General features: G+C 42.1%; 1 protein-coding gene across 1 annotated transcript; it reads left to right on the top strand.

Moving 5' to 3' along the window:
- The first annotated feature begins 812 nt into the window (after positions 1-812).
- On the top strand, positions 813-27,845 carry edem2 (ER degradation enhancer, mannosidase alpha-like 2). The gene is made up of 11 exons (XM_060937893.1): positions 813-1,010; positions 5,185-5,295; positions 5,429-5,468; positions 6,268-6,373; positions 8,877-9,002; positions 11,722-11,933; positions 19,699-19,840; positions 19,983-20,107; positions 20,232-20,376; positions 21,619-21,740; positions 25,626-27,845. Exons 1-11 carry the CDS (start codon positions 916-918, stop codon positions 26,076-26,078), a joined length of 1,677 nt encoding a protein of 558 aa, XP_060793876.1. The 5' UTR covers positions 813-915; the 3' UTR covers positions 26,079-27,845.

The raw sequence follows: 27,845 nt of genomic DNA, 5'->3' as shown, positions 1-27,845 counted from the left end.
CCATTCTTTTTTATTATTATTATTATTTTAATTTTAATTTAAGATTAGACAAAGGGCGGCACGGTGGTGTAGTGGTTAGCGCTGTCGCCTCACAGCAAGAAGGTCCGGGTTCGAGCCCCGTGGCCGGCGAGGGCCTTTCTGTGTGGAGTTTGCATGTTCTCCCCGTGTCCGCGTGGGTTTCCTCCGGGTGCTCCGGTTTCCCCCACAGTCCAAAGACATGTAGGTTAGGTTAACTGGTGACTCTAAATTGACCGTAGGTGTGAATGTGAGTGTGAATGGTTGTCTATGTGTCAGCCCTGTGATGACCCGGCGACTTGTCCAGGGTGTACCCCGCCTTTCGCCCGTAGTCAGCTGGGATAGGCTCCAGCTTGCCTGCGACCCTGTAGAACAGGATAAAGCGGCTACAGATAATGAGATGGGATGAAGATTACACAATACAACAAGAAAACAGTAAGAACAAGTGAAAGACAAAGTGACAGACATTCCAAGACATAACAAAGGCATAAATAAAAAAACAATATATAAAAAAGGGGGGAATAGGGATGATAAGATAAATAAGTGAATAAAATAGCATAAAAAATAAATAGAAATAAGTTTAAAGAAAGAAAAGGAGATATCAAACAGGGTGCGGGGCTCCATTCGAGTCAATGAGCAGCTCAGTTTGTGACGTCAGGTGACACGCCCACTTCTATACCCGGAACTGTTCCACTTTCGTTCCCATAGAGATGAATCATGCTCCTCCCTCTCGGTTTATTCTCAGACTTATGACTGAACGCTTTGCCGGGTTTTGTTGTGCGCATGCGCGGCAAGTGTACTTCCTGTGTCAACTGAGCTAAGAAGATATCGGAAGTATCTTGTAATAAGTGTACCTTGGAATTATTATACTGCATAATTTTTCTAACGTATCACAGCTTCATGCTTACTTTCCTGCTTAACGCCATCTTTTGCGCATCATACTTGTCACCGATCAACAGCCATGAGTTCACCAAGCAGGAAATGTCTCATTACAGGTAAGGGCAACAGGACCTGATGGGGCAAAACACACTGGCTCGGGTTGGCATCGTTATAACTAATTAGCTCATAAATACAGTGATTTATTCACAACGAAACAAACTGCAGTGTTGATTGTTTGCACCGTTGTTTACCTTTTCAGGCGAAAGTACAAACATATGCTCAAAAAGTCGCCTGAAGTCACCACATAGACTAATTTTTCATACCGAACTGCCAGATACATTTGTAGCTGTGTTTCATGAAGAAGGAAGACTGTCTGAAGATGGAATATAAGAGAAAATAATAGAATAAGTTATCAGAATAGAAAAAAACTTTTATAGAAAGAAGAGTTATTCGGTTTCACAGACTTTACACACACTACAATTTCTATCAAGAACACAAACAAAGGGAAGCAGACACAAATTAGTGAATTATGTTTGGTATAATTAACTTTTTATTACTTTTATAACTGTAGCAGAAAGAAGGTGGGACAAACGGTCAAAACTTGTTCACTTAACAGGGGAACAGCTGCTTTTTTTCAGACTTCCAACCAGGAAAAAACAAAGAAAACGCACCTCAACTCGGAACTCCTACTCAGGAACTCTATGGGGTTTCTCAGTGTTAAATCTGCCACGTCATCAAATCTCGCCAAAGGACTGTTCCGATTCTCCCAAAGACTGCATCCTTTTTTCAAGGATGCATGTGTGGCTTTTCGGCGGTCTTAAATTACCCACAGTCCTTTGCGCATGTACAAGGCAGAGCCTTTTCAGTGACTCATACAGTACAAACACGAGCTTGAACTGTAGTCTAAGATTAATAGGAAACCCTCAGTCGGGGGCATGTTTTTACTGGGAGGGAAGTGTACTTTTAGAATACAGGGAAGAAAATGGAGGCGTTAATGTTTGCTATTTATGACTTGAAATTGGGGAGATTGTCTCTAAACCCCACGCACTACAGGGCATAACTGGGAACAACAACTACTACTTCTTTTGGCTGCTCCCGATTAGGGGTCGCCACAGCGGATCTTTCGTCTCCATCGCTCCCTGTCTTCTGCATCCTTCTCTACCACACCTGCCACTTTCATGTCCTCTCTCACCACATCCATGTATCTCCTCTTTGGCCTTCCTCATTTTCGTTTGCCTGGCAGCTCCATCCTCAACATTCTCCTTCCAACATGCTCTGCATCTCTTCTCAGGATGTGCCCGTACCATCTCAGTCTCATCTCTCTTAGCTTCATTCCCAAGCTCTCCACATGTGCCGTCCCTCTGATGTGCTCGTTCCTTATCCTGTCCGACCTTAACATCCTCAACTCCGCCACCTCCAACTTTGCCTCCTGTCCCTTCGTTAAGGGTACGGTCTCCAATCCATACATCACAGCTGGTCTCACTACTGTCTTATACATCTTACCTTTCACTTGTGCTGGGACTTTCCTCTCACAAATGACTCCCGAAATCCTTCTCCAACTGCTCCACCCTGCCTGCACTCACTCTCTCACCTCACTATCGCAGCCCCCATTTTCCTGCACAGTTGACCCCAGGTACTTGAATTCATCAACTTTCTTTACGTCTACTCCTTGCATCTTCACTACACTCTCATCTCCATTCTCATTGATGCACATGCATTCTGTCTTGCTACTGCTCACCTTCATTCCTCTTCGTTCTAATGCATCTCTCCAAACCCAACTCAACCTCCTTTCTACTTTCACCACATTTCACAATATCATCCTCAAACATCATGTTCCATGGTGACTCTTGCTTCACTTCATCCGTCAAGCTATCCATCACTATGGCAAACAAGAAAGGACTCAAAGCAGATCCTTGATGGAGTCCCACCTTCACCTTGAACCATTCAGTCGTTCCAACTGCACACCTCAGTGCTGTTTCACTCTTCTCATACATGTCTTGCATCACTCTAATATACTTCTCATTCACTCCACTCTCTCTCATAGAATACCATAACTCATCTCTCGGCACTCTATCATATGCCTTCTCCAGGTCTACAAACACACAATGTAGCTTGGGCAGATAATTGGGAACGCTCCTACAAATATCAGAAGGAGTGACTTGGACCCAAAATCGGCCCAGTTATCCTGTAGTGTGGGGATAGCCTTAGTTCACATTCTTCAATGTATTCATGCAGAGTCTGAAAGAAAAGGTCCCTTATTTCATCCCAAAATGTTTCATAAAAATTTGCTGTTCGCCCATCTGGGCCTTGGGACAACTTTTTAGTTAAATGCAGCAATGAGCTTGTCCAAGTACAACTCAGATAGACTTTAACAAATGGTAGTGAGTCAAGTCAATTCATCGTACGCATAGTATGGCAAGACGTATACATTGAAATGCTTGTGGATACATTGAAAAGCTTGAGTGACTTGCTACTGTAACAGAATATATGACCCCAAAATAAATTCACACACGCAATGTTTAAAAAAAGTTCTGATTAAAAAAATGCCAAAACTGCTCTCTCAACATATTTCATCAGCATGGTATATAAAGCTGCAGCCTGAACAACCAGTGAACATGACTAGTAGGTGGAGACACTGTCACTCATTATATTAAAGATTTTCACTGTCACGAAACATTTGCGTTGGTCAATCAAAAATGTGAAGGGAGAGATGATAAAAGATGGTGATTCATCATCTTTTATTTAGCCAGGTAAAACTCACTGAGATTAAAATATCTTTTTTTCAAGAGGCAAACTCCCACGGTGACGCTAAGTGCTAGGAGTGTAACCGAATACAAAAGCATTACTTGGACTGAACAGAAAATGTATACTAAATAAAGATTAATACAGATCCAAACTGTAGATGGAGTATTCAGGTGAGGGTTTTTTTTTTTTAATAAACAATTCAGTTACAGGGCGGCACGGTGGTGTAGTGGTTAGCGCTGTCGCCTCACAGCAAGAAGGTCCTGGGTTCGAGCCCCGGGGCCGGCGAGGGCCTTTCTGTGTGGAGTTTGCATGTTCTCCCCGTGTCCGCGTGGGTTTCCTCCGGGTGCTCCGGTTTCCCCCACAGTCCAAAGACATGCAGGTTAGGTTAACTGGTGACTCTAAATTGACCGTAGGTGTGAATGTGAGTGTGAATGGTTGTCTGTGTCTATGTGTCAGCCCTGTGATGACCTGGCGACTTGTCCAGGGTGTACCCCGCCTTTCGCCCGTAGTCAGCTGGGATAGGCTCCAGCTTGCCTGCGACCCTGTAGAAGGATAAAGCGGCTAGAGATAATGAGATGAGATGAATTCAGTTACATTTTTATACACAGACTTAACAATGGCCATTATCACAAAGCAGCTTCTTGATATGGGTCAACTCATGTATAATCACTATAGGCCTCCCAACTGACCATCTCAGATTTGCTTCATACTTCCTGGACATAATATCACTCTTCCCTATAGTGTGCAAGTTTTTAAAAGGGGCATGGCCCAATTTTACTGAACAAAAATCAAACGCTACACAAAAATTTACAAAGTTCAATCAAAAATCAAAGTCCTTCCCACACCATGTGGTACATAGGGCGGCGCCGATCTGTGTTTCGTAGCCCTCGGCCTCTCTCCTATTACATAGCTAGGGTTACAGTGGGGGGTTAGTCCTCTGGTAACCATGAGAGTTTGACTCCCCACTTGCATCTGTATTGCAGCGTGCCTTGCCAGACGGCAGTAGGTGCCATTTTTACGATGGTCTTTGGTATGACCCAACCGCGAGTAGAACTCCTGATCGCCCAATCAAGAGGCGGACACGCTAACCATTATGCCAACTCGTGGTACAAAGTTTAATAGGTTATTATTTAGGAGCTATTCATGCCGAAAGGGGTTGTTGCTTCATATAAGATGTCTTTAACTTCTAAAGTAGAAGGTCCACAGTTGTATATTTACCAATGGCCTGTTGAAAATTGTTCTTTAATGCTTTGCAGCAACTTTGGCCCTTTATAACTCTCTTTTCGCTTTCTAACTTTTGAGTTGTTTTTTTTTTTTTTTGCTAATCCAATTTATAGGTGTTCAGTATCTTTCAAATTCATTTCTGTGATTAGCCTCAGACTGTGGTAAAGTCTGTCACATTTTTTTTTTTCTGCTGTTCCCTGGCATTTGTACTGGTCTTCAGTTATGTTCCTGTTCAGCGATTAGTGCATCTGCAATTAATTCTCAGACAAGTTATTAATTCTCAGTTGCAAGTGATTTTTCCCTGACTGTTTCTCTCATCAGAGAAAGAATAAAGTCCATGTTTTACCATGCCTACAACAACTACTTGGAGAATGCATATCCGTACGATGAGCTCCGGCCATTGACGTGCGATGGACATGATACATGGGGCAGGTATGTACACCCAGCATTGTGTTTTCACAGGTGTGCGTTTTAAATGTGCCTTGGTCGAAGTTACAAACTTGCATGACGATGTGCATTCGTAATCATGATTATATCTAATACATTTTCTTTTCTAATACCACAGTTTTTCACTTACTCTTATTGATGCCCTGGATACCTTGTTGGTATGAATTTGCTTATACATTTTTTTTCATATACACTTGCAGTCAGAGGTTTACATACACTCATCGTGGACATGAATGTCATAACAATATTGGACTTTCAATGTTGTTTTCACTGTTTTTCTTGGGAACGATTATTGCACGCCATACGTCTCATCTCATTATCTCTAGCCGCTTTATCCTGTCCTACAGGGTCGCAGGCAAGCTGGAGCCTATCCCAGCTGACTACGGGCGAAAGGCGGGGTACACCCTGGACAAGTCACCAGGTCATCACAGGGCTGACACATAGACACAGACAACCATTCACACTCACATTCACACCTACGGTCAATTTAGAGTCACCAGTTAACCTAACCTGCATGTCTTTGGACTGTGGGGGAAACCGGAGCACCCGGAGGAAACCCACGCGGACACGGGGAGAACATGCAAACTCTGCAGAGAAAGGCCCTCGCCGGCCACGGGGCTCGAACCCGGACCTTCTTGCTGTGAGGCGACAGCGCTAACCACTACACCACCGTGCCGCCCACGCCATAAGTCTTTCATAGAAAAAAATCAATAATTTGGTGCGCAAGTCTTAATTTAATTTCTAAACTAAAACTTGTGCACTACATTTTTTTTTCAAGTTGTATGTTGTACAATCTTTTATATGCAAATAAATCACTGAAAGCCCAATAGTGTCATTACATTCATGTCCACAATGAGTGTATGTAAACTTCTGACCGTAACTGTATGTATGTGTGTATGTAGGTATTTGTTTTGGTTGTCAAAGCTTTTGAGTTCCTTTCTCTCCTTCTTATCTCAGATACTCGGGAACCACACAGAGTTTCAACGGGTAGCCGCTCTTCTTCAGGACAGTGTGAATTTTGACATTGATGTAAACGCCTCAGTGTTTGAGACAAACATACGAGGTAAGCATCCAACACAACTCTCAGCCCGGACAATTTTTTTAGATTTATTCACGTTTACTGTCCACCTCAGTCAGATAACTTGCATGCAATGTTTGATTATTGATTTCGGCCTAGGTGTTTTAGGAACTGCAGCAGAACAAAATGTATAGGGAACCAAGTGCCAAGCAAAATCCAAATGCCTGCCGCAGCGTTGAAAGTACACAGTTGTCTAGAACAGCATTTCCAAATTAAAGGTTGCAACCCAAAATGGGTCACAGACCCGTTTTTATTGACTTGTCAATAGGCAGAGTTAAATGCTTAAAGTGCATATCCTGGACCAATTTCATGTTTTTTTATATGAAAGTATGTCCCTTTACACACACATCCAGAAGGGTAATTTTGCACAAGGCCATCTGTCTACAGCAGAAAAAAATAAAATAACAAAACGCGTCTGGAAAAATCCCAAGGGAGTCTGGAGCCAGATTCGTGACGTTACCTGCGGAAGCGCCAGCAGGCTGCGAGAGCTTTGCACGGTTTCAGTGCACAGCCTGTGTAGACCAAGCACTCCCATTTCTCTCTCATTGTCCTGTCTTTTGGGAAACGATGAGTACTAATCCCATCATGATTGGTGTTGCTACACCCTCCTACGATCCATCTGTTAACCATTTTAATAATTACGCGATAACGTTGAAGAAATTTGCAGAAAACCACCAGGTCGTTTTCTCATAAACAAACCAGCGCTGACGTAGGATTCAGAAGGAGGCGTCCCGCACGCGACGTCACGAAAATCAATGTTTCCCGGGAAATCCAGATGCCAAGTTTTTTTCAGAGGCGGACCAATTTGCCTCAATTCAATTTAATTCAAGTTAAACGATCTAACCGCTGACTGGGCCATAGGAAGAAACGTTCTATTAAAATCGCCAGCCAAGATGAAGGCACAGTTTGGGTAGGAAGCTTCCAAAGACACGAGTGAAGTGTCATATTATAATATTTAAATTTTATATGTAATGCATATATATTTGTGTAAATATTCACGTAATTCAGTCTTTCGACTGCAAAGTGTTTTTGAAATAAACGGTCTATCAAATGGCTCGATTTCAACTGAATTTTTCTGGTATTGCGCAAGGTAAAAAAAAAATTGCGCAAAATGTGACAGATGTTTGACCAAAGTTTAATATAAAATAGGAGAATTACATTGATCTTGCTCCTGAATTTACCCGTGATATGCACTTTAAGAATGCTATGATATGTGGATAATATTTTCTTAATTTTTCTTTAAAAATAGAGCAATCTTTTTTGCTACTCTGGTCTGTGTAGCTCAGATGCTGTGTGTAGGGCTTGTTCTCTCTCCTCTCGTAGGATTACTGCAATCTCTCCTCTCTAGGTCTAGAATATCTTTGTATGCTGTTATTTAAGATTTCACTTAACTGGAATTCAGGCTAAACCTGTTCCATCATGACAATGCAGCTATGCACAAAGCATCGCTTAAGTGGCTTTCCAGAGTGGTCGTTTGCCAGCACAGGGACGGAGGACACGCACTAGCGCTCTCTCTTTCTCTCGCAGCTCACAGTTGCTTGGCTGTGTGGGGCGGTTCCGAGCTGGTTTGTCTAGCTGAAGGATGAACACCACTGGTGCCGAGCTCTGATTGATTTGTCAAGTTTGAAATTTGACCTTTTTTTGTTTTTTCCCCCTCCTTCACGTACATTTAAAGATTTGCATTATAAGCTATTATATCAGACTATTATATACATTATAGCCTATGTATCACAGATGTATAAATCAAATATGCAAACATCAGCTAGAGTTCAATTATCAACAGCAACGCTATTGACCACAGCAGTGATTTCTTTCCATATTGCATTTTTCTGGCATCCTATGATGCTGCCAAATAGAAATAACTTCTTCAATTGGACTTGCGATGTTAGATGTTAGAGCTTCTATTTTGAGGGCAGAGAAGTTTCTCTTCTTGGCAATATTACGCCTAGGGGTGCGGTCTCTAAACCGAGAATTGATAGGGGCGTGATATTTAAATGACTATGGTTTTCAGGTGCCACATTTATCAACACCCAATCATTCTTATGCTGTGATTGGCAAGATACGAATGTTTCATGAATCACACACAAACCCTGTCGTATGATGATTTCTGCACTCAGATCACGGCTTGTGTCTTTTATTCCTACATAACGAAGTTGTGTGTGTTTCTTAGCACATCATTTCTGTAATTATTGTGTAAAATGCAGTCATAAAATCACACAAGTTCAGCCCCCCCCCCCCCCCCCCCAAAAAAAAAAAAAAAACGTCCTTACAACTGCGTTCTAATTCAAGTTGCCACCTTCCCCACCATGTATGAAGAAGTTTTCTTTTCTGTCCTTCATGCAGCAGTTCAGACACTTGTATTCATGTTTATGCTAAAACGTCTGGTCATACTAATTTCTTAAAACTTTCATCAGACTGATTTGTTAAATTGTCAACAATGTGCTTAATTTGCTCAGATTAATTGGAATATGTGTTTGGGCTTCTGCAGTGGTCGGTGGTCTCCTCTCAGCTCACTTGTTGTCCAAGCAGGCTGGGATTGCTGTTGAGGAGGGCTGGCCATGCTCTGGTCCTCTGCTCCGCTTGGCTGAGGATGCAGCACGCAAACTTCTCCCAGGTGAAAAAAAACCTACTTGGAATACAAACATATATGTTACGTAATAAAAATTCTGCATTATTTATTTTCAAAATGTTTAATAATATTATTTGGTATTGTACAGTATATAGTTGCAGTCAGTTTACATACATTCATCATGGACATGAATGTCATGGCAATATTGGGCTTTTAATGATTTCTTTGAACTGTTCTTTTTCTCGGGAGAATGACTGTACTACGTACATCTTTAATAGGAAAAAGAGAGAATTTGAAATTCCAAGAATTTGGTGCACAAGTTTTAATTTATTTTGGGTTTTCGGAAATCAACACCGAGTCAAAATTATGCAAACACCCACTTAGATTATTCAATAGAATAGAGTAGATGCAAATTAGCCGTTGGCTATAATCTTGCGTATTTACATGTAAATGTTTTTATTAATATGCATTGTCCCTGTTAAAAGAATAATATAAAATAAAGAAATAAAATAAAAAAATAAAGAAATAAATAAAGATAACTCGGTAGTGCAGAACATGGTGCTGAAATATATAGTGAAAATTCATTATGTCTGATTATTATAACTATTCTTTGTTCGTTTCTTAAGACACGTATTTTTTAGTATGTTACCTCGTTTGTTGACAGTTTCGGCGAATGCTTCCGCCCTCTTCAAAACAGTCACCAGATGTCGAGTGGTGACGTGCCTTATCAGCTGATGTTACTCTATGGAGGCGTGAACGTCCCGCCCAATTTGACAGGTAGTCCACGCCTCAATTTGCAATGGGGGACCCGCTATCTGCCACTCTATGCAACTTTTTTATGGAGGATCTGGAAACCCGAGCCATAAAAACAGCACCGGATGACTGCAAACCTATCTTCTGGAAAAGATACATTGATGACATTCTTGAAATAACCAAAACAGGCCACACACAACAACTCACGGATCATTTAAACTTCATAGACAAGACAGGCAACATCAAATTCACACACGAAGAGGAAACGGACAAGACAATAGCATTTCTGGACCTAAAAATACACCACACAGAAGAAGGTAATATCAGAATTACAACATAGAGAAAACCTACACATACTGACCAATATCTTCTCTGGACATCTGAACATCCCATAGCACATAAAATGTCAGTAATCAGAACACTATACGACCGAACACAGAACATCATGGAGGAGAAAGACAGACAGGAGGAGGAACAACACATCCAACAGGCATTAAAAAACTGCCAATATCCACCGTGGGCAATTCGAAAAGGAAAATTACAGACACAAAAAAAGGAAAAAAACAAACAAGAAAAAACACAGAAAAAACAAACCGGGGCTTTGTCACATTACCATACATAAAAGGAGTTACAGAACGCATCCAACGATCCATGAGGAAATACCACATCAGCACCCCGGTCAAACCATACAAGAACCTCCGACAGCTGCTAGTTCACCCCAAAGACAAAATACAACTGGACAATAAATGTAATGTCATATATGAAATCCCTTGCCGGTCATGCAATAAAGTCTATATTGGTGAAACGGGCAGATGCTTCCACACTCGCAGGAAAGAACACCAATTAGAATGTGAAAAAGAAACAACAAAAAGACTCACAAGATCCGAAAAAGAAAAAGCAAACCAAGAAAACTTAAAATCAGCCATTTCAGACCACTGCAAACGACAAAATCATATTATGAATTGGGAAGAGGCCAGAGTCATTCGCGCTGAAGAGAATAGATATCAGCGTTGGATTTTGGAGGCAGTGGAGATACAAAAGCAGGCGCAGAGGACGATGAACCGGGATGAGGGAGCGTACGCGCTGTCACACACCTGGAGCGCAGTCCTGGGGCAGCGACCTGACAGCAGGAGGCGTGGACTACCTGTCAAATTGGGCGGGACGTTCACGCCTCCATAGAGTAACATCAGCTGATAAGGCACGTCACCACTCGACATCTGGTGACTGTTTTGAAGAAGGCGGAAGTGTTCGCCGAAACTGTCAACAAACGAGGTAACATACTAAAAAATACGTGTCTTAAGAAACGAACTTAAAGAATAGAATGGTGCTGAAAGTTCAAGTTCCATTATGTCTTTTAACTTCCTGTTAGTGATCATGACTGACTTGGTAGCTTCTCGGTGCCAACATAAAAAGGGTTCGTTTGACAAGTTATTGGGAGGTGTAGCCACTTTGCCAAAGATTGGAAAAAAGACCCAAAGTGTCACCATCAGTTGAGAGGAAATTGGTTTGGATGATCAGCAACAACCCAAGAACCACCAAGGCACAGGACTGCCATGAACTGAAAGCTGCTGGAAACAGCAGTGTCACCACTATCTTCAGTCAAATGCATTTTACATCGCCATGGACTGTGAAGCTCCCATTCAAGAAAGAATTCCCTGTTCTAAAAAGCAACACCTTCAAGCTCGACTCAAGTTCACAGTTGACCACATGGACAAAGAAAAAGCCTTCTGGAGGAAAGTGTTATCGTCAGATAAGACAAAGGTTGAGTTGTTTGGCCACAATGACCAATGGGGGGTATGTTTGGGGGAGTAAAGGTGAGGCATTCAACCGCAAGAACACTGTAGCAACTGTTAAGCATGGTTAAAGCATGGTAGTTTTGTTGTTGGGTCCTCCCCCAATGTTTTTGTAAGAAAAAAGTTTGCGTCAGCTACCTGTTTTTAACAATACATATACAATTATCACTTTAAGCTTTAACCCATTGCTAAGCTCATGGTGAGTATGTCTTCTCCAGCATTCCACACACCCACTGGTATGCCCTATGGCACAGTGAACCTGCTGAGGGGTGTCAGTCCCACTGAGACTCCCATTACCTGCACAGCTGGCGTGGGAACTTTCATCCTGGAGTTTTCCACCCTGAGCCATCTAACTGGAGATCCTGTGTTTGAAAACGTGGCCCGAAAAGCTCTTGCTGCTCTCTGGAAAACCAGATCGGATATTGGCCTGGTAAGAACCACTCCCTTCGAGTAATTTTTAGTGTCAGTATTTGAGTGTCATACCTGGCTCGAACAACGATCGTAGTGTTGTTACATCAAATTTCATACGTTATGGGGGCGTCGTGGCTCAGGTGGCTAAGGCGCCATACCATAAATCCGGGGACCCGGGTTCGATTCCGACCCGAGGTCATTTCCTGATCCCTCCCCGTCTCTCTCTCCCACTCATTTCCTGTCCTGTCTCTACACTGTCCTATCCAATAAAGGTGAAAAAAAGCCCAAAAAATATCTTTAAAAAAAAAAATTTCATACGTTATCTCTTTTAAAAAGAAACTCAAATTCAGAGATCTGAGAGTGGCTTTAAACCGAGGTGCCACTTATCCCAGAGGCTGAGGTTATATGATAAGCCTTCAGTATCTGAATACTCGCTATGCTTCCTGGATTATGTGATCCACCGACACAGCAAAATATGGGCGTGAGTAGTTATCTAGTTGTAATATAGCCTTTTATTTGATTTGTGTAATATTGATTTGGCTTGATTAATTTGCCTTTGGCTTGATCCGCAAAAAAAAAAACAAAACACATGCAGGTCTACATACTAGATTGGTGTACCATGTTCTGTACTTAAATATGCTGTTGCACTCTTGGATTTGGCTCACATCTCTGCTTTTCAGGACACTAAAGGAACTGCCCTCTTTCTTGGGATTGTCTTCCTTGAGCCTTCTGCCCACTTTTGTTTCTGCTGCTGCAAAGGATCTTGCCTTTCATTCTTGCAGATTTGTAGTCATATCTGCTGATCGCTTCACTCCTCACTTACCCCTTTTCCACCAAATCAGTTCCAGGGCTGGTTCGGGGCTGGTGCTGGTTCACAACTCGTTCAACTTGCGAGCCAGCTGAGGACCAGTTTGCTTTTCCATAGCTCACGGTGCTAAGGGAAGCCACGTCATTACGTCGCTGTATACGTCAGTTACGTCGCTACGTTTGCATAAACCTTGGCGCAAATATCGAAGCAAAAACAACACGGAAGAAGCAGCAACAACAACAACAATAATAATAATAATGGATGACTTCGCGTTTGTACAGCTGCTGCTTCTCGTCGCTTAAAAATGGCGATCTTTCGCGGTCTTGTTATTGTTGTTGGTCTTAACAACTCCGCCCCCCCGCTGACGTAAGCGGTTCTTTCCTCTGGCCCAGCAGAGAGCTGGTGCTAGCCTGGAACCGTTTTTTCTGGCCCAGAGCCAGTTCTTTGTCAGTGGAAACAGAAAACCCGGTTCCAAACTAAGCACTGGCCCCGAACCAGCCCTGGAACTGCTTTGGTGGAAAAGGGGCTTATGACAGCGCTAACCACTACACCACTGTGCCGCCCTAAAGTAGAATTTTATTTTTAGTTAAAATAGATTTTTTTTTTTAATGCCCTTGCCATCAGGGAAGAAAAAAAAATCCATTTGTGTGATAACCTGGTTGTTCATTCCATTCAGGTAGTCAGCTGACTTCATTTAATTGCCACATAATGTTGCTGAGCCTCGATCTGACCAACTGGAACAAGTCCAGATCATAACACTGCCTCCAGAGGCTTGCCACTACGCATGACTGATGCATGTGTTCTGGACTCCCCAGACCACATGGCCTTTTCCATTGCTCCAGACTCCAATCTTTATGCTCCCGAATTTATCAAAACGATTCACGGTTGTAGTTCTCAGTGTCCCGGATGTCGTTCGTATGAAAAATGTGAGTGGCATGTTTCCCAGTAAAACACTCGTGTCTCTGTAATTTTATGTAATCTATACCGCTTTTAGGGGCTTTTCACCGACGCCAGATTTTTATGCCTCCGCCACCGTAAGGTGCAGGAGGCATTATGTTTTCGGGGTGTCCGTCTGTCCGTGCGTCTGTCCGTTCCGCAACCTTGTGAACGCGATATCTCAAAGGCTAATGAAAGGAATTTCACCAAACTTTCACCATTTGTGTATTTGGGGACAAAGATAAACTGATTAGATTTTGAGATCCTAAGGTCAAGGTCACTGTGAGGTCAAATGTCTGTCCGAAAACCTTGTGAACACAATATCTCCAAGGCTAATACAAATAATTTCACCAGGTCAAGATTACTGTGAGGTCAAATGTCCATCCCCAAATCACAACTTATTAAGGCGTGTAGTCTACCGGGCGGAGGCATCCCTGTCGACGCCGTTGGGGTCGAGTTCTATCTAGTTGTTTATCACGCAGCGTCTGCCATGTTGCCAGGCAAACAAAGAAACGTAGCAGTGGCAGTTAATAATGACAATCGAGACAGCTGCAGTCAGTACAATCTCTCTGAAATGATTAAAAATTTAAATTATACCAGCAGATCGCGTTACATCCAAAAGCTGAAACATGCAGACATCACAGATCCATATAATTTACCCATACAGTGCCTTGCAAAAGTATTCATACCCCTTGAACTTTTTCACATTTTTCCACCTTACAACCACGAACTTAAAAGTTTTTTATTGAGATTTTATGTGATAGACCAACACAGAGTAGCACATAATTATGAAGTGAAACGAAAATGATAAATGGTCTTCAAAATTTTAAATTAAAATCTGAAAAATGTGGTGTGCATTAGTATTCAGCCCCCCTGCATCAATACTTTGTAGAGCCACCTTTTGCTGCAATTACAGCTGCAAGTCTTTTGTGGTATGTCTCTACCAGCTTTGCACATCTAGACACTGAAATTTTTGCCCATTCTTCTTTGCAAAATAGCTCAAGCTCAGCCAGATTGGATGGAGATTGTCTGTGAACAGCAATTTTCAAGTCTTGCCACAGATGCTCAATGGGATTTAGGTCTGGACTTTGACTGGGCCATTCTAACACATGAATATTCTTTGATCTAAACCATTCCATTGTAGGTCTGGCTGTATGTTTAGGGTCATTGTCTTGCTGGAAGGTGAATCTCCTTCCCAGTCTCAAGTCTTTTGCAGCCTCCAACAGATTTTCTTCCAGGATTGCCCTGTATTTAGCTCCATCCATCTTCCCATCAACTCTGACCAGCTTCCCTGTCCCTGCTGAAGAAAAGCATCCCCATAGCATGATGCTGCCACCACCATGTTTCAAAGTGGGCATGGTGTGTGCAGGGTGATGAGCAGTGTTAGTTTTCCGCCACACATAGTGCTTTGCATTTAGGCCAAAAAGTTCAACTTTGGTCTCATCTGACCAAAGCACCTTCTTCCACATGTTTGCTGTGTCCCCTACATGGCTTCTGGCAAACTGCAAACGGGACTTTTTATACCTGTCTTTCAACAATGGCTTTCTTCTTGCCACTCTTCCAAAAAGGCCAGATTTGTGGACTGTACGACTTATAGTTGTCCTGTGCACAGATTCTCCCACCTGAGCTGTGGATTTCTGCAGCTCCTCCAGAGTGATCATGGGCCTCTTGGCTGCTTCTCTGACCAGTGCTCTCCTTGCTCGCTCTGTCAGTTTAGGTGGACAGCCATGTCTTGGTAGGTTTGCAGTTGTGCCATACTTTTTCCATTTTTGAATGATGGATTGAACAGTGCTTCTTGAGATGTTCGGAGCTTGGGATATTTTTTTTTTATAACCTAACCCTGCTTTAAACTTCTCCAGAACTTTATCCCTGACCTGTCTGGTGAGTTCTTTGGTCTTCATGATGCTGTTTGTTCTTCAGTGTTCTCTAACAAACCACTGAGGCCTTCACAGAACAAGTGTATTTATGCTGAGAGTAAATTACACACAGTAGGACACTATTAACTAATTAGATGACTTCTGAAGGCAATTGATTGCACTGGATTGTATTCAGAGGTATCAGAGTACATATCACATAAAAACTCAATAAAAAACTTTTAAGTTTGTGGTTGTAAGGTGGCAAAATGTGAAAAAGTTCAAGGGGTATGAATACTTTTTCAAGGCACTGTAAATTTATTCTGCTTACTACGCGCTCGCTCTGTGTGCGCGCACGCACTCATTGCTCACTTTTGCATGTGTGTGCATGTGTGTTCATTGCTTCAGATGGGTTAAATGCAGAGAAGGAATTTTGTTGTGCTTGAGAGCCCATGTGACAAAAATAAAGGCTTCTTCTTAATTAGCCTGCAAATATGTTTATTCCGCTTGAAAAGTGTTTGGCAAACCAGCTACCGGATTTGGGACACCGCGATATCCTGAACTATTTAGTATTTGTGACTTCTAAATACACTGGAGGTGGTAAAGGTATGCAAAAGTACAAATGTGCACCAATATTTTAAGGCAGGTTTCGTGCCGGAATGTTATGGGACGTTCCCGATAAAGAAAAATACCTTATGACAAAGATAAGCTCAAACATGGACTTCTAATAGTAATAAACAAGCCAGAGAGAGATCTAGCATATTTTATAATCTGTGGTTGGTTGAAGAGAGCAACTGGACTTGCTTGACGATTCTTGAAAACGTTTCGCCTCTCCTTCGAAAGGCATCCTCAGTTCTGTCTGACTACTAGGGAGTATCCAGTATTTTATTCTCTCATGGATCATCATAGAATCCGAATCAGAATGCTGATGGCTGCATTGTGGGCGGCTGATAAGATGTCATAGACACCCACCTCTGTTCAATGATGGTCGTTCCAGGTTGACAAAAATGAACGAACCACTCTGGCTAAGATGTCTGCCAGTTTTCTGGAAGTCCTCTCATACTCCCGCACCAGTCGAAGGGACGACTGAGTTTCTTCACAGATATGTTTCTACGCACTTTGGGATGAGATCCCTTCGACTGGTGCGGGAGTATGAGAGGACTTCCAGAAAACTGGCAGACATCTTAGCCAGAGTGGTTCGTTCATTTTTGTCAACCTGGAACGACCATCATTGAACAGAGGTGGGTGTCTATGACATCTTATCAGCCGCCCACAATGCAGCCATCAGCATTCTGATTCGGATTCTATGATGATCCATGAGAGAATAAATACTGGATACTCCCTAGTAGTCAGACAGAACTGAGGATGCCTTTCGGAGGAGAGGCGAAACGTTTTCAAGAATAGTCAAGCAAGTCCAGTTGCTCTCTTCAACCAACCACAGAGTACTATGTACCTGGACGACTGAGTTTCTTCACAGATAAGCATATTTTATAGTGTTTAGCCGAGTCTACATTATCAGTACAGGACAAACATGCTGCTAGTCATGCCAAGCATTAGGTCTAATAAAATATATCACCTCCAAAGCCCACATCCAGATATACATTTTAACGTTGCACAGAGCTTTTACACTAACCTCATATAAAATGTTCTCCAAGAAGAACAACTACTTTATCTCACATACGCTTAAGCATAAAGAAATTCCTCTCTGCATCTGAAGCAGCGAACACTCACATGAGCATTGAGCACATACACATACCCAGAGCAGTGGGCAGCCTGGAGAGCAGTTAGGGGTTAAGTGCCTTGCTCAAGGGCACTTCAGCCCAAGGCCACCCCATGTTAACCTAACCGCATGTCTTTGGACTGGAGGGAGGGAACCGGAGAACCCGGAGGAAACCAACACAGACACAGGGAGGACATGCAAACTCCACTCAGAAGGGCCCCTGTCGGTTGCTGGGCTTGAACCCAGAACCTTCTTGCTGTGAGGTGACAGTGTTAACCACTACACCACTGTGCCACTCCACACACGCGGGAATGTTTTGTTAGCATCCAGTCTTCCCGTTTAGCTGCAGCTCGCCATTTTTCTCATCTTTCTAGCTTTGCTGGGAACCAGTGAAAAGGCTGATCTCCATGTCTGTTATTACATCCAAAAGCACTACAGGTCTCTGTTGCTCTTTTAGATGTAATTTCTACAAGTTTATCTGTAGATGTACTGAATTGGGCTTACAATCACTTGCGTACACTTGTGCCGGTCGCTGTCAAACACAAAGCTTGCCCGACAATCTGGCTTCATAAACAAATTTGCAGCTATGATGACATCATGTGAAAGGCTCCTGTAGATCCAGGTCACAGAGGAAGCTGGAGCCAATCCCAACTGACTTTGGGCAAGAGGTGGGGTACACCCTGGGCAGATCGCCAGCCTGTTGCGGGGCTAACACCTGAGATGAGCAACCATTCACACCTCCAGGCAATTTAGAGCAGTCAGTTGACCTAATCCGCATGTCTCTGGACTGTGGGAGGAAAGCCACACAAGCCTGGGGACAACATGCAAACTCCACACAGAAAGGTCCCACTTAGCCCAAAGACTGCCGCTGTGTGTACGCATGTCTCTCTCTCTCTCTCTCTCTCTCTCTCTCTCTCTCTCTCTCTCTCTCTCGCTTGCTTGCTCGATCTCAGCAGATACCTGTTTTAATACCTGTACCTTTTAATACGTTTGTCTCCATCCATCCATCCATCCATCCATCCATCCATCCATCCATCCATCCATCCATCCATCCACATACAGTACTGTGCAAGTCTTAGGCACCCTATTTTTTTCATACAAACTTTGTCGTGGATTTGTATTTTATGACTTCTATATTGAGTCAATCCAAAAACAGTTTAGATTTCCAAACCATTTTCCAGCACAAAATTAAATATTACTGTCATACAAACATTTTTCTATGAAGAAAGCAGTATCTTACAAATGAGAGCCAAAAAAAAAAATACTGAAGGTTGCTGGGTTTTGCAGGCAAAAATAAGACGCAAATGCAACAGTCCAAGCCTTCAAAAGAACTGTGGCCAGGTTTCCCTATGAAACTGCACAAATTGTCACAGAGACTACAACTGTTTTTAAAGCTAAGGGTCATCATACCAAATGTTGACTTTATTTATTACTGTTTACTGCTCTTGATTAGTATTTTTAATGTCGAAACATTTAATTTCGTTAAAAAAAAACAGTAGTCCCAGGTATAATTTGTGCAGTTTTATCATGAAATTAGCTGGTAAGTTTTACAGAACATCTTGCAGAACCAGTAACGGTTCTTCTGGAGACTTTGACTGTCACTCTTGCTTCTTATTTTTGCATGTAAAGCTCAGCAGCCTTCATTATATTTTTGTCGAAAGTGCTATCATGTGTGCCCATGATAGCCAAGAATGGGGTCTCAGGCTGACAGGAGCAGAACCCAATGTGGTGGTCTGTTGTAGCCTGGCCACGTCCTGTATCGATGTTTTGTGCATGCTGAGATGCTTTTCTGCTCACCACAGTTGTAAAGAGTGATTATACGAGTTACTGTGTCCTTCCTGGCAGCTCAAACCAATCTGGCCATTTTCCTCTGACCTGTTTTATCAACAAGGCGTTTCCACCCGCAGAACTGTGGCTCACTCGGTGTTTGTTTTTTGCACCATTCTGTGTAAATTTTAGAGACTGTTGCATGTGAAAACCCCAAGAGATTAGCAGTTTCTGAAATACTCAACATCCATGCTACGATCAAAGTCCCAGACATTACGTTTTCCCCCCATTCTGATGTTTTATGTCAACATTAACGGAAGCTCTTGCCCTGTATCTGCATGATTTTTTGCATTGCACTGCTGAAACAGATTATTGACAGATTAGATAACTCCATCAGAGGTATAGATATTAAAACTAGATATCAAAAAAACAGGCATTGGGTAGAAATCAACATATACTTCTGCGTTTTAAATTATGAATAAATCCGTTACTAATTCTTTTATATGTTGCTGTTCCGGTACTTGACTGCCCTTTACTGAATGATATAGAAATTTTCTTCATGTAATTTCTGTTTCAGTTTATAGCTGTTTGATGTCTTTTACTTACTGTAACGAGTACAGGGGTACATACTCCTACTTAAATGACGTTGAGGGTTAATCATTTAAAATAAATAAAAAGCTCATAATCAACATCTTTTCAGGTTGGGAACCACATTGATGTCATTACCTCAAAATGGGTCGCTCAAGATGCAGGTATCGGGGCAGGGATTGATTCATACTTTGAGTACTTGTTAAAGGGTGCAATCTTGCTGCAAGATGAGGAACTTCTGAACATGTTTCATGGTATGCAGACATGGTACTCTATATTATTTGCCATTATGGTGTGCTGTTCCGTATTACCTTAATATACCTTGACAGTTCCTCAGAATGTCAAGGCATATTAAGTACTCTTTGTCCTTTGACCTAAGCTGTTTTTGTATTGCAGAGTTTGACAAGTCCATAAAGAACTACACTAAGTTTGATGACTGGTACTTATGGGTGCAGATGCATAAGGGTACTGTTTCCATGCCTATATTTCAATCTCTGGAGGCATTCTGGCCTGGTCTGCAGGTGAGCGCACAGATAGTGTCCTCTAGCTCAGGATAACTAGGTAACTAGTGCCTTACTTTTGCATCACTCAACAATCCCTTGGTGTACTCATTAACCCAGTGTGGTTTGTATGAAACAATTTTAGAGTCTTATAGGAAACATTGAGAGTGCGACAAGGACCTTCCATAACTACTGTACAGTGTGGCGTCAGTTTGGGGGCCTTCCCGAGTTCTATAGCATTCCTCAGGGCTACACTGTTGACAAGAGAGAAGGATATCCTCTACGACCAGGTACTTGCATATTACAGCAAACCCACAGATCACAAGGCCAGCAACAAAATAGAAGAAATGTGTGATTGTATGTCAGGATTTTTGATGAAGTTATAAAGTGGCACACTGCATTAAGTTTTAAAGCATAAGATCGGATACTAATATGCCATCTGTGGCTAATAGCTGAAGGATTACCGCACTATGAAGAAAGAGTATTTCTTCATCCCTGTATTTATCATTGCGTATATTTTGGCACTATTATGTTACTGAGCAACTGCAAGCAAATCTGAGTTGCTAAAGCTATGGTCATACGACAGCTCGCGATGCTTTGCGATGGGTTATTGATGAAAATGAGGCGTTTTGATGACAATTCATGGCGAGATACCGGCAAGTTAAAAGTTGTGGTCACACAGCATGCAAACACTTGACCTCAACACCTTTTGTGCACTTGAGCAGCCACGCTCGCTCACAGGACCCAGTCGTTATGGGAAACACCTGATGCTGATTTGAACGCAATCAGTGCGTGCATATAAGGACACAGAGGCTTTGCGAAGTAGCGTCCTTATATGTGCGTTCTGATTGTGCTCAAATCAACATCAGGTGTTTCCCATAATGACTGGGTCCCAAGTGCAACGTGCTCCGAAGGATCCCCGAATGCAAATGCACTTTTTAAGTCTCACTGAAGGTTAGGCTATGCTGAGCCGCTGTGGTGTTGAGGCTCTCGCGAGCATCGGGGATATGGATTTGAGACAAATACATCTCAAGAGGCTCCCCGAAGGTTCCCCAAGCTTCAGGAAGTATTCCCAAACCTGACAAAGACATCGCCACCAAGTTTCAATGCATGCACTGAAATTTTTTGCAACATTTTTGGCCGCTCACAAGGCAGAGACACACAAAAACAACTCGCAAAGCTCGGAGAACAATTGTCGTCTATTGCACGATCGGTGGCGATGCTACCAATTTTTCATCGACAAGTTTACACAAACCCATCACGAGCTGGCGTGTGACCAGGGCCTAAGTGATGTTGCATTGTGAGTTCTGGAAGACACTGAAAGAAAGAATGGCAACTACCAAGCTGATCAAGTACTTGAAGTTGCATTGTAAATTTGGATTTTTTTTTTTTTTAAGATGGATTTTCAGATTTCACACTTCACTATATATTTACAGCATGACACACTGTTCAAATTGTTAAACTTAGCAAGGCTGTGTAGATAACTACCCTCAGTAACGATAAAGAATAATTGCCTTACTTTTTTTCCCCAGAGTTGATAGAGAGTGCAATGTACTTGTATAAGGCCACTGGTAACCCGACGTTTCTGCAGCTAGGCCGAGATGCAGTGGAGTCCATAGAAAAGATAAGCCGTGTTAAATGCGGATTCGCAAGTGTGAGTATTTGAATACTGACCCAGTTTTCTCCACACCTAGGAAAACATTTAGAATTAAGAAGTATGCAGAAGTAATTTAGTCTGTCACTAGGTTTCTGTCTCCAAACAACTCCCTTCAAAAAAGTTAATAAATAGGTATTTAAAGGGCATATTCTGGACCAATTTCTTTTTTTTTTTATATGAAAGTATATCCCTTTACACACTCATCCAGAAGGGTAATTTTGCACAAGGCCATCTGTCTACAGCAGAAAAAAATAAAATAACAAAACGCGTCCAGGGGTTTTTCTAGAAAAATTTAGTACTGTATGAGGGCGCTCACCATGGCAAGGGAGCGATGGTGCGGGGAGGTTGTCCGTCCCCTCCCTCTGCCATGCAAAGCCTTTGAAAAATTGAGGCTACAATGGGACATTCTGAGGCTATCTGAGAGGGAAATTGTAACAAATTGTTTGTCAACATTGAAAAAGAAAGAAGTAATCTTCTTCTGCCCCGGACAGTCTTTGGCTTTCTTCCGTTTCGTGCCGCGGGATGACATCTTTAAATGCCCAAGTCTCAACAAAAACAACTCGTGAACTACTTCTGTCAAAAGCTCCCGTGCCGGTGGGTGAAAGGTCAATCAGTCTTGAGAAATCTCGCTCTACAAGTCAGCTGACCTTGTATGTAACCCATGTCAAATCTCGCGAGAGCAGCCGCGACAAGTAAACAACATGGCGCCTCAGTCTGGAAAACGCCAATTCGGATAGTTTTTGCACCGTCTGGCGGTGTATCTACTATGATTGGAATATTTTTGGAGTAATTATAACGTATTTGATGATCAGACACGTTGTCACGTGGTGTTGCTGGGATGTTTTCACGGAGAAAAGATCGTTTTGAGAAAGATTGCATGTTGTGCAGTAGCATATAAGTGCATGGCCTAAGTGTGACTTGGGGTTCAATCGGCATTTTGGTAAGAGGGCGCAGCGCCCCTGTTCCCCGGTTTAGACGAAAGCCTGGCATCTGGAAAAATCCCAAGGGAGTCTGCAGCCAGATTCGTGACGTTACCTGCAGAAGCGCCAGCAGGCTGCGCGAGCTTTGCACGGTTTCAGTGCACAGCCTGTGTAGACCAAGCGCTCCCATTTCTCTCTCATTGTCCGGTCTTTTGGGAAACGATGAGTACTAATCCCATCAAGATTGGTGTTGCTCCACCCTCCTACGATACATCTGTTAACTGTTTTAATAATTACGTGATAACGTTGAAGAAATTTGCAGAAACCCACCAGGTCGTTTTCTCATAAACAAACCAGCGCTGACGTAGGATTCAGAGGGAGGCGTCCCGCACGTGACGTCACGAAAATCAGTGTTTGCCGGGAAATCCAAATGCCAAGTTTTTTCAGAGGCGGACCAATTCGCCTCAAATGGCTCGATTTCAACTGAATTTTTCTGGTATTGCGCAAGGTAAAAAAAAATTGCAGAGAATGCAGAATGTGACAGATATTTGACCAAAGTTTAATATAAAATAGGAGAATTGCATTGATCTTGCTCGTGAATTTACCCGTGATGTGCACTTTAATGTCCAGACAAACATGGGATCATTTTATAGACTAGCCTTTTTTTTTTTTTTGTCCTCCGTCCAGAGCACCATCAAAAATGTAGTATAAAATAAACATTATGTACACTGATGATCCAAGTAGCATACAAAGTGTTTGGAAGCAGCTGAAAGTGATGAAAAACAAAGTAAGGGAGAATGCCAGAACAGGAGAAAGAATAAATAAAACTTGATGGAGACTGTGACTGAAGTCACAGTAATTTGTACTAATTGACCTCTGTCAATTGAAGGTCAAGGAAAAGTTCCGCCCTGAACAAAATAAAAATTACTGATTGAAAAAAATCATGAAAATTAACAGAGTTTTCAGGCCTTTCAATTACATAATTTGGGCTACACCCTGTATTTCTGAATTTGGGCTTTTTCCATCGTGATGCAGGGTAATTTGGGCTTTTCTGCACGCGCAAAGTGGTGTTTTCCCAGTGCTCTGTGTTTAAACCTGCTGCTTTTTTAGCTACAAAGTTATGAATAAATAAAGAAATCTATGAATGTTATTTTTACCTTTATTGCAAAATGTCTACAGCATCAATCCCTCTTGATGTACATGACAAAAATAATTAGAATACAGTTAGGATTTAAAAGATGTGTTGGGGCCTGTGGAGAGCCTGGAGGAAAGGAGCCTGGGAATGAAAAAGCAAGTTCTGCACTGTTGCCATCAAAGAGGCAAACCTGTAGCAGACCTGCGACACAAAAGGTTTTTCAGTCACATCACAAGAATCGGCAGTGCGATTCACAGTATGTAGTCGGGTAAAAGATCTTAGTTTAAATGAAAGGCCAGTGTCTAAGACCATCATCAACAAGAGGACCAAGCTCCAAGTCACTGATTCCACCCACACTTGCACAACAAGATGCAAGCTATATCTTAAATACACACAGTTGTGTCCTGAATAGCTCTTTTATTCAGTCTTTTACCTGATTTAAATCATATGATACGAGGTATCAGAGAGATATTGCAGTTGAGTTCAGATAATGTGGGATATAGGGCTATTTTTAAGTTTTTAAATGATACAGGAATTATTCGGAGAATTTAGCACAATAGTGTAGTAAACATTCTGGTTCACACTCCAGTCCAGAAGGTGGTGGTAATGCACCTAAAAGCTGTTTGCCAACCGCCATAAAAGAAGAAGAAAGAAGCTTTACCTAATGTGGAAATCCCGCTCTGGTCACTGGTACGCGAGTCTCGCTCCTCCACGAAATCATGGCATGCCGATCGCCGTTGATGGAGAATTTGTGCTCTGCACGAGGCTTACAGCTAGTTCGATGAACCCGGAACAACATGGGAATGGTACGGATTTCGCGTCAATTATGAGAAATACATGCTAATTATCGCTAATTTCAGTGTTTTTAAAGAAGAAAGTCAAGACATTGGGTTTTATGGAGCCAAGTTTATTTAATCAACATTTTGTTGTTTTTTTTTAACCCCGCCGACAGTAGTCAGAGGGGTTATTATTTTCACCTGCGTCAGTCTGTGTGTGTGTGTGTGTGTGTGTATCTGTCTGTCTGTCTGTATGTCTGCAAGATATCTCCAGAACCAATGGATCGATTTGGACCAAATTTTGTACGTGTTGCCAATCACCCAGGAAGGAAACCATTAAATTTTGGAGGTCAAAGGTCAAGGTCATGGCAGAACTTCGAAATTTTCGCCCAATGTATTTTAATAGGGAAAAGGCGGGGTTTGCACTCGTTAGAGTGTCCCTGTCTAGTTTTTTTTACTTTTGGTAGCGTATTTTGGGCGCTTGACCTTAATTTGGGCGCCTTTTTAATTTGGGCGTTTACGACGTTATCCGTCGCAGGGTTCATGTAATTGAAAGGCCTGGTTATAAGTGATTGGAAAAAAAATCCCATTTTTCATGGATCGTTTCGGCTCAGCGATCCAGATCACCACCAAAAGTCATAGCAATGTAATTCAACCCAGAGGTATCTTCATGTGAAATTTGGTGGTGATTGGTTGAAAACTGAGGAAGAAATAGCATCCTAAAAATCGTTAGGAGAATATTATTATTATTATTAAGAAGAAGAAATTAGAAAGATCCTGAGTGAGAATAACAATTTATGCTATCTCTGCTAGTGCAAATTAATAAGGACAATAACTAGGGATTTGAACCAGCAACCTTTTGGTCCCAAAGCTGCTTCTCTAACCATTAGGCCACGGCTTCCCCTTTCACAGAGTGATCCAGTCGTTTTATATTTTAATTTTTTACATTCATAAGAAAGGTGGCAATAATTCTGGTGTTGACTACAATAACACTCTCCTTGAAATGTTGTCTTTATACTTTGTTTGTTTGTTTGTTTGTTTGTTTCAAAAGGTGAAGGATGTAAGAGACCACAAGCTTGACAACCGGATGGAGTCGTTTTTCTTGGCTGAAACCATCAAGTACCTTTACCTGCTGTTTGATCCTGACAACTTTATTCATAACACAGGCACAACATTTGAGCTGGGTGGGGTACATGGGGACTGCATTCTGGGGGCAGGGGGTTATATATTTAATACAGAGGCACATCCACTTGATCCAGCTGCTCTGCATTGCTGCAGCAAGGACCAAGATGAGCGCTTGGAGCTCCAGGACATCCTCCTGAGCTTAACAGAGCGCAAAAAGCCTTCCATGGACCAATCAGAGGAGGCTTTGGGAGACAGAAATTCAGAAAGAATAACATTAAACCCTGGAGAAAGAAGAAAAACGTTGCGGCTCTCGTGCCCAGTGCAAAGTTTCAGTTCTCGATTTGCAGTCATGGGTCAAGTCTTTTCTGACAGCACATGAGCAGAAATTGTTCAGAGATTAAGATGTAGAATATTAGATATTTTATATGCTCACGAAACACATGAAATTTTCCCACCTTATATGGAAAACTGAAATATGTGCGGCAGCCTGGGAAAACCCGTCGGATATCAGTGAGGCTGAATAAAATAAATCATTCAACTGCAGATGTACAATAAAAGAATAAAATAATTATTGGTAACACTATGGTAAGGGTACATGAATTATCATGAATTCATGCATCAACTAATGCATGACTTGGGTATTACTTCATGAATCATCAGGAATTAACATGAGTTCAAAGTCTTTCATTCATGATCTAATGCATGAACAATAAGTTAAAGCATTAACTAAGGTGAGTACGTCATGAATTATGCTTATTAAGCACGAACATAATGTATTTGTTTAAAAAATGTGGCCTTTACTATTCATTGTGGGCAAAACTACTGTTATTGTACAGGAATTATAATGAATTCATGTTTGAAAATTGACCGTAGGTGTGAATGCGAGTGTGAATGGTTGTCTGTGTCTATGTGTCAGCCCTGTGATGACCTGGCGACTTGTCCAGGGTGTACCCCGCCTTTCGCCCGTAGTCAGCTGGGATAGGCTCCAGCTTGCCTGCGACCCTGTAGAACAGGATAAAGCGGCTAGAGATAATGGATGGATGGCTAGTCAAGAATCCACATTCTCATGCATTCTTACATTTATTGACCTACAATATATCAGCTAATGTGAGAACTAATGTTTTTCAAATTATCATGATCTCTGAGGTATTATGTATGTTCATGTTTTCTTCAAAGTAGCCTGCAGGTAAATGGACAGACCCCAAAATTTGCCAGTCACAGCACATGGCACATGAATTCTGTTGATGTCCAAATACACTACTCATTAACTAAGCATTTGCTTCTCATGACCTTCATGTTTGTGGCCCCTCAACCAAAGTGGTCCTTCTTTAACTCTGATGAACGATGTGTTATTAATGATTACATAATTGTGAAATGACATGACTATGAACATGAAAGCTCAAAATTTTATACACCATGCACTGTGGCCGAAAAGGGTAATTTATCTTTGCTTCATTCTGAAACATTATTAAGCATTTAAATCAACAGCAATGTCTGCGAAGAGTGGACATGCATGTTTAGTCGAAAGTCCTTCCCGCACCATATGGCACATAGGACGGCGCCGATCTCCATTTCTGTAGCCCTCGGCCTCACGCCTATTACATAGCTAGGGTTACAGTGGGGGGGTTAGTCCTCTGGTAACCGCAAAAGTTTGACTCCCCACTTGCATCTGTATTGCAGCGTGCCTTGCCAGATGGCAGTAGGTACCATTTTTAAGATGGTCTTTGGTATGACCCGACTGCAAGTAGATCTCCCGATCGAGAGGCGGACACACTAGCCACTAGGCCAACTCGTGTTTATTTATGTTTAGTGCATGTACTTTAACACATGAACTTTCAGTTCCTGTATATTTGAAATAACTTCTCAAACTTGGGGAAGTCATGGCCTAATGGTCAGAAAAGCAGCTTTGGGACTGAAAGGTTGCCGGTTTGATTCCGTGGACCATCAGAAATGGCTGAAGTGCCCTTGATCAAGGCACCTAACCCCAGGCTGCTCCGAGTATGTTGTACGTTGCTCTGCTAAATGCCTGTAATGTAAACTTTAAAAAGTTACCATTAATGTCTATAATGGTGTTAAAAGTGAACAAAAAAGGTGTCACAAACAATGTGATCTCTTCTTTTAAGGTAAAAATAAAAAATACTGCTGC

The sequence above is a fragment of the Neoarius graeffei genome, chromosome 13, assembly GCF_027579695.1.
Source record: "Neoarius graeffei isolate fNeoGra1 chromosome 13, fNeoGra1.pri, whole genome shotgun sequence".
NCBI classification, from domain to species: Eukaryota; Metazoa; Chordata; class Actinopteri; order Siluriformes; family Ariidae; genus Neoarius; species Neoarius graeffei.
The sequence above is the reverse complement of the archived record's forward strand: the minus strand, read 5'-3'. Positions and strand labels throughout refer to the sequence as shown.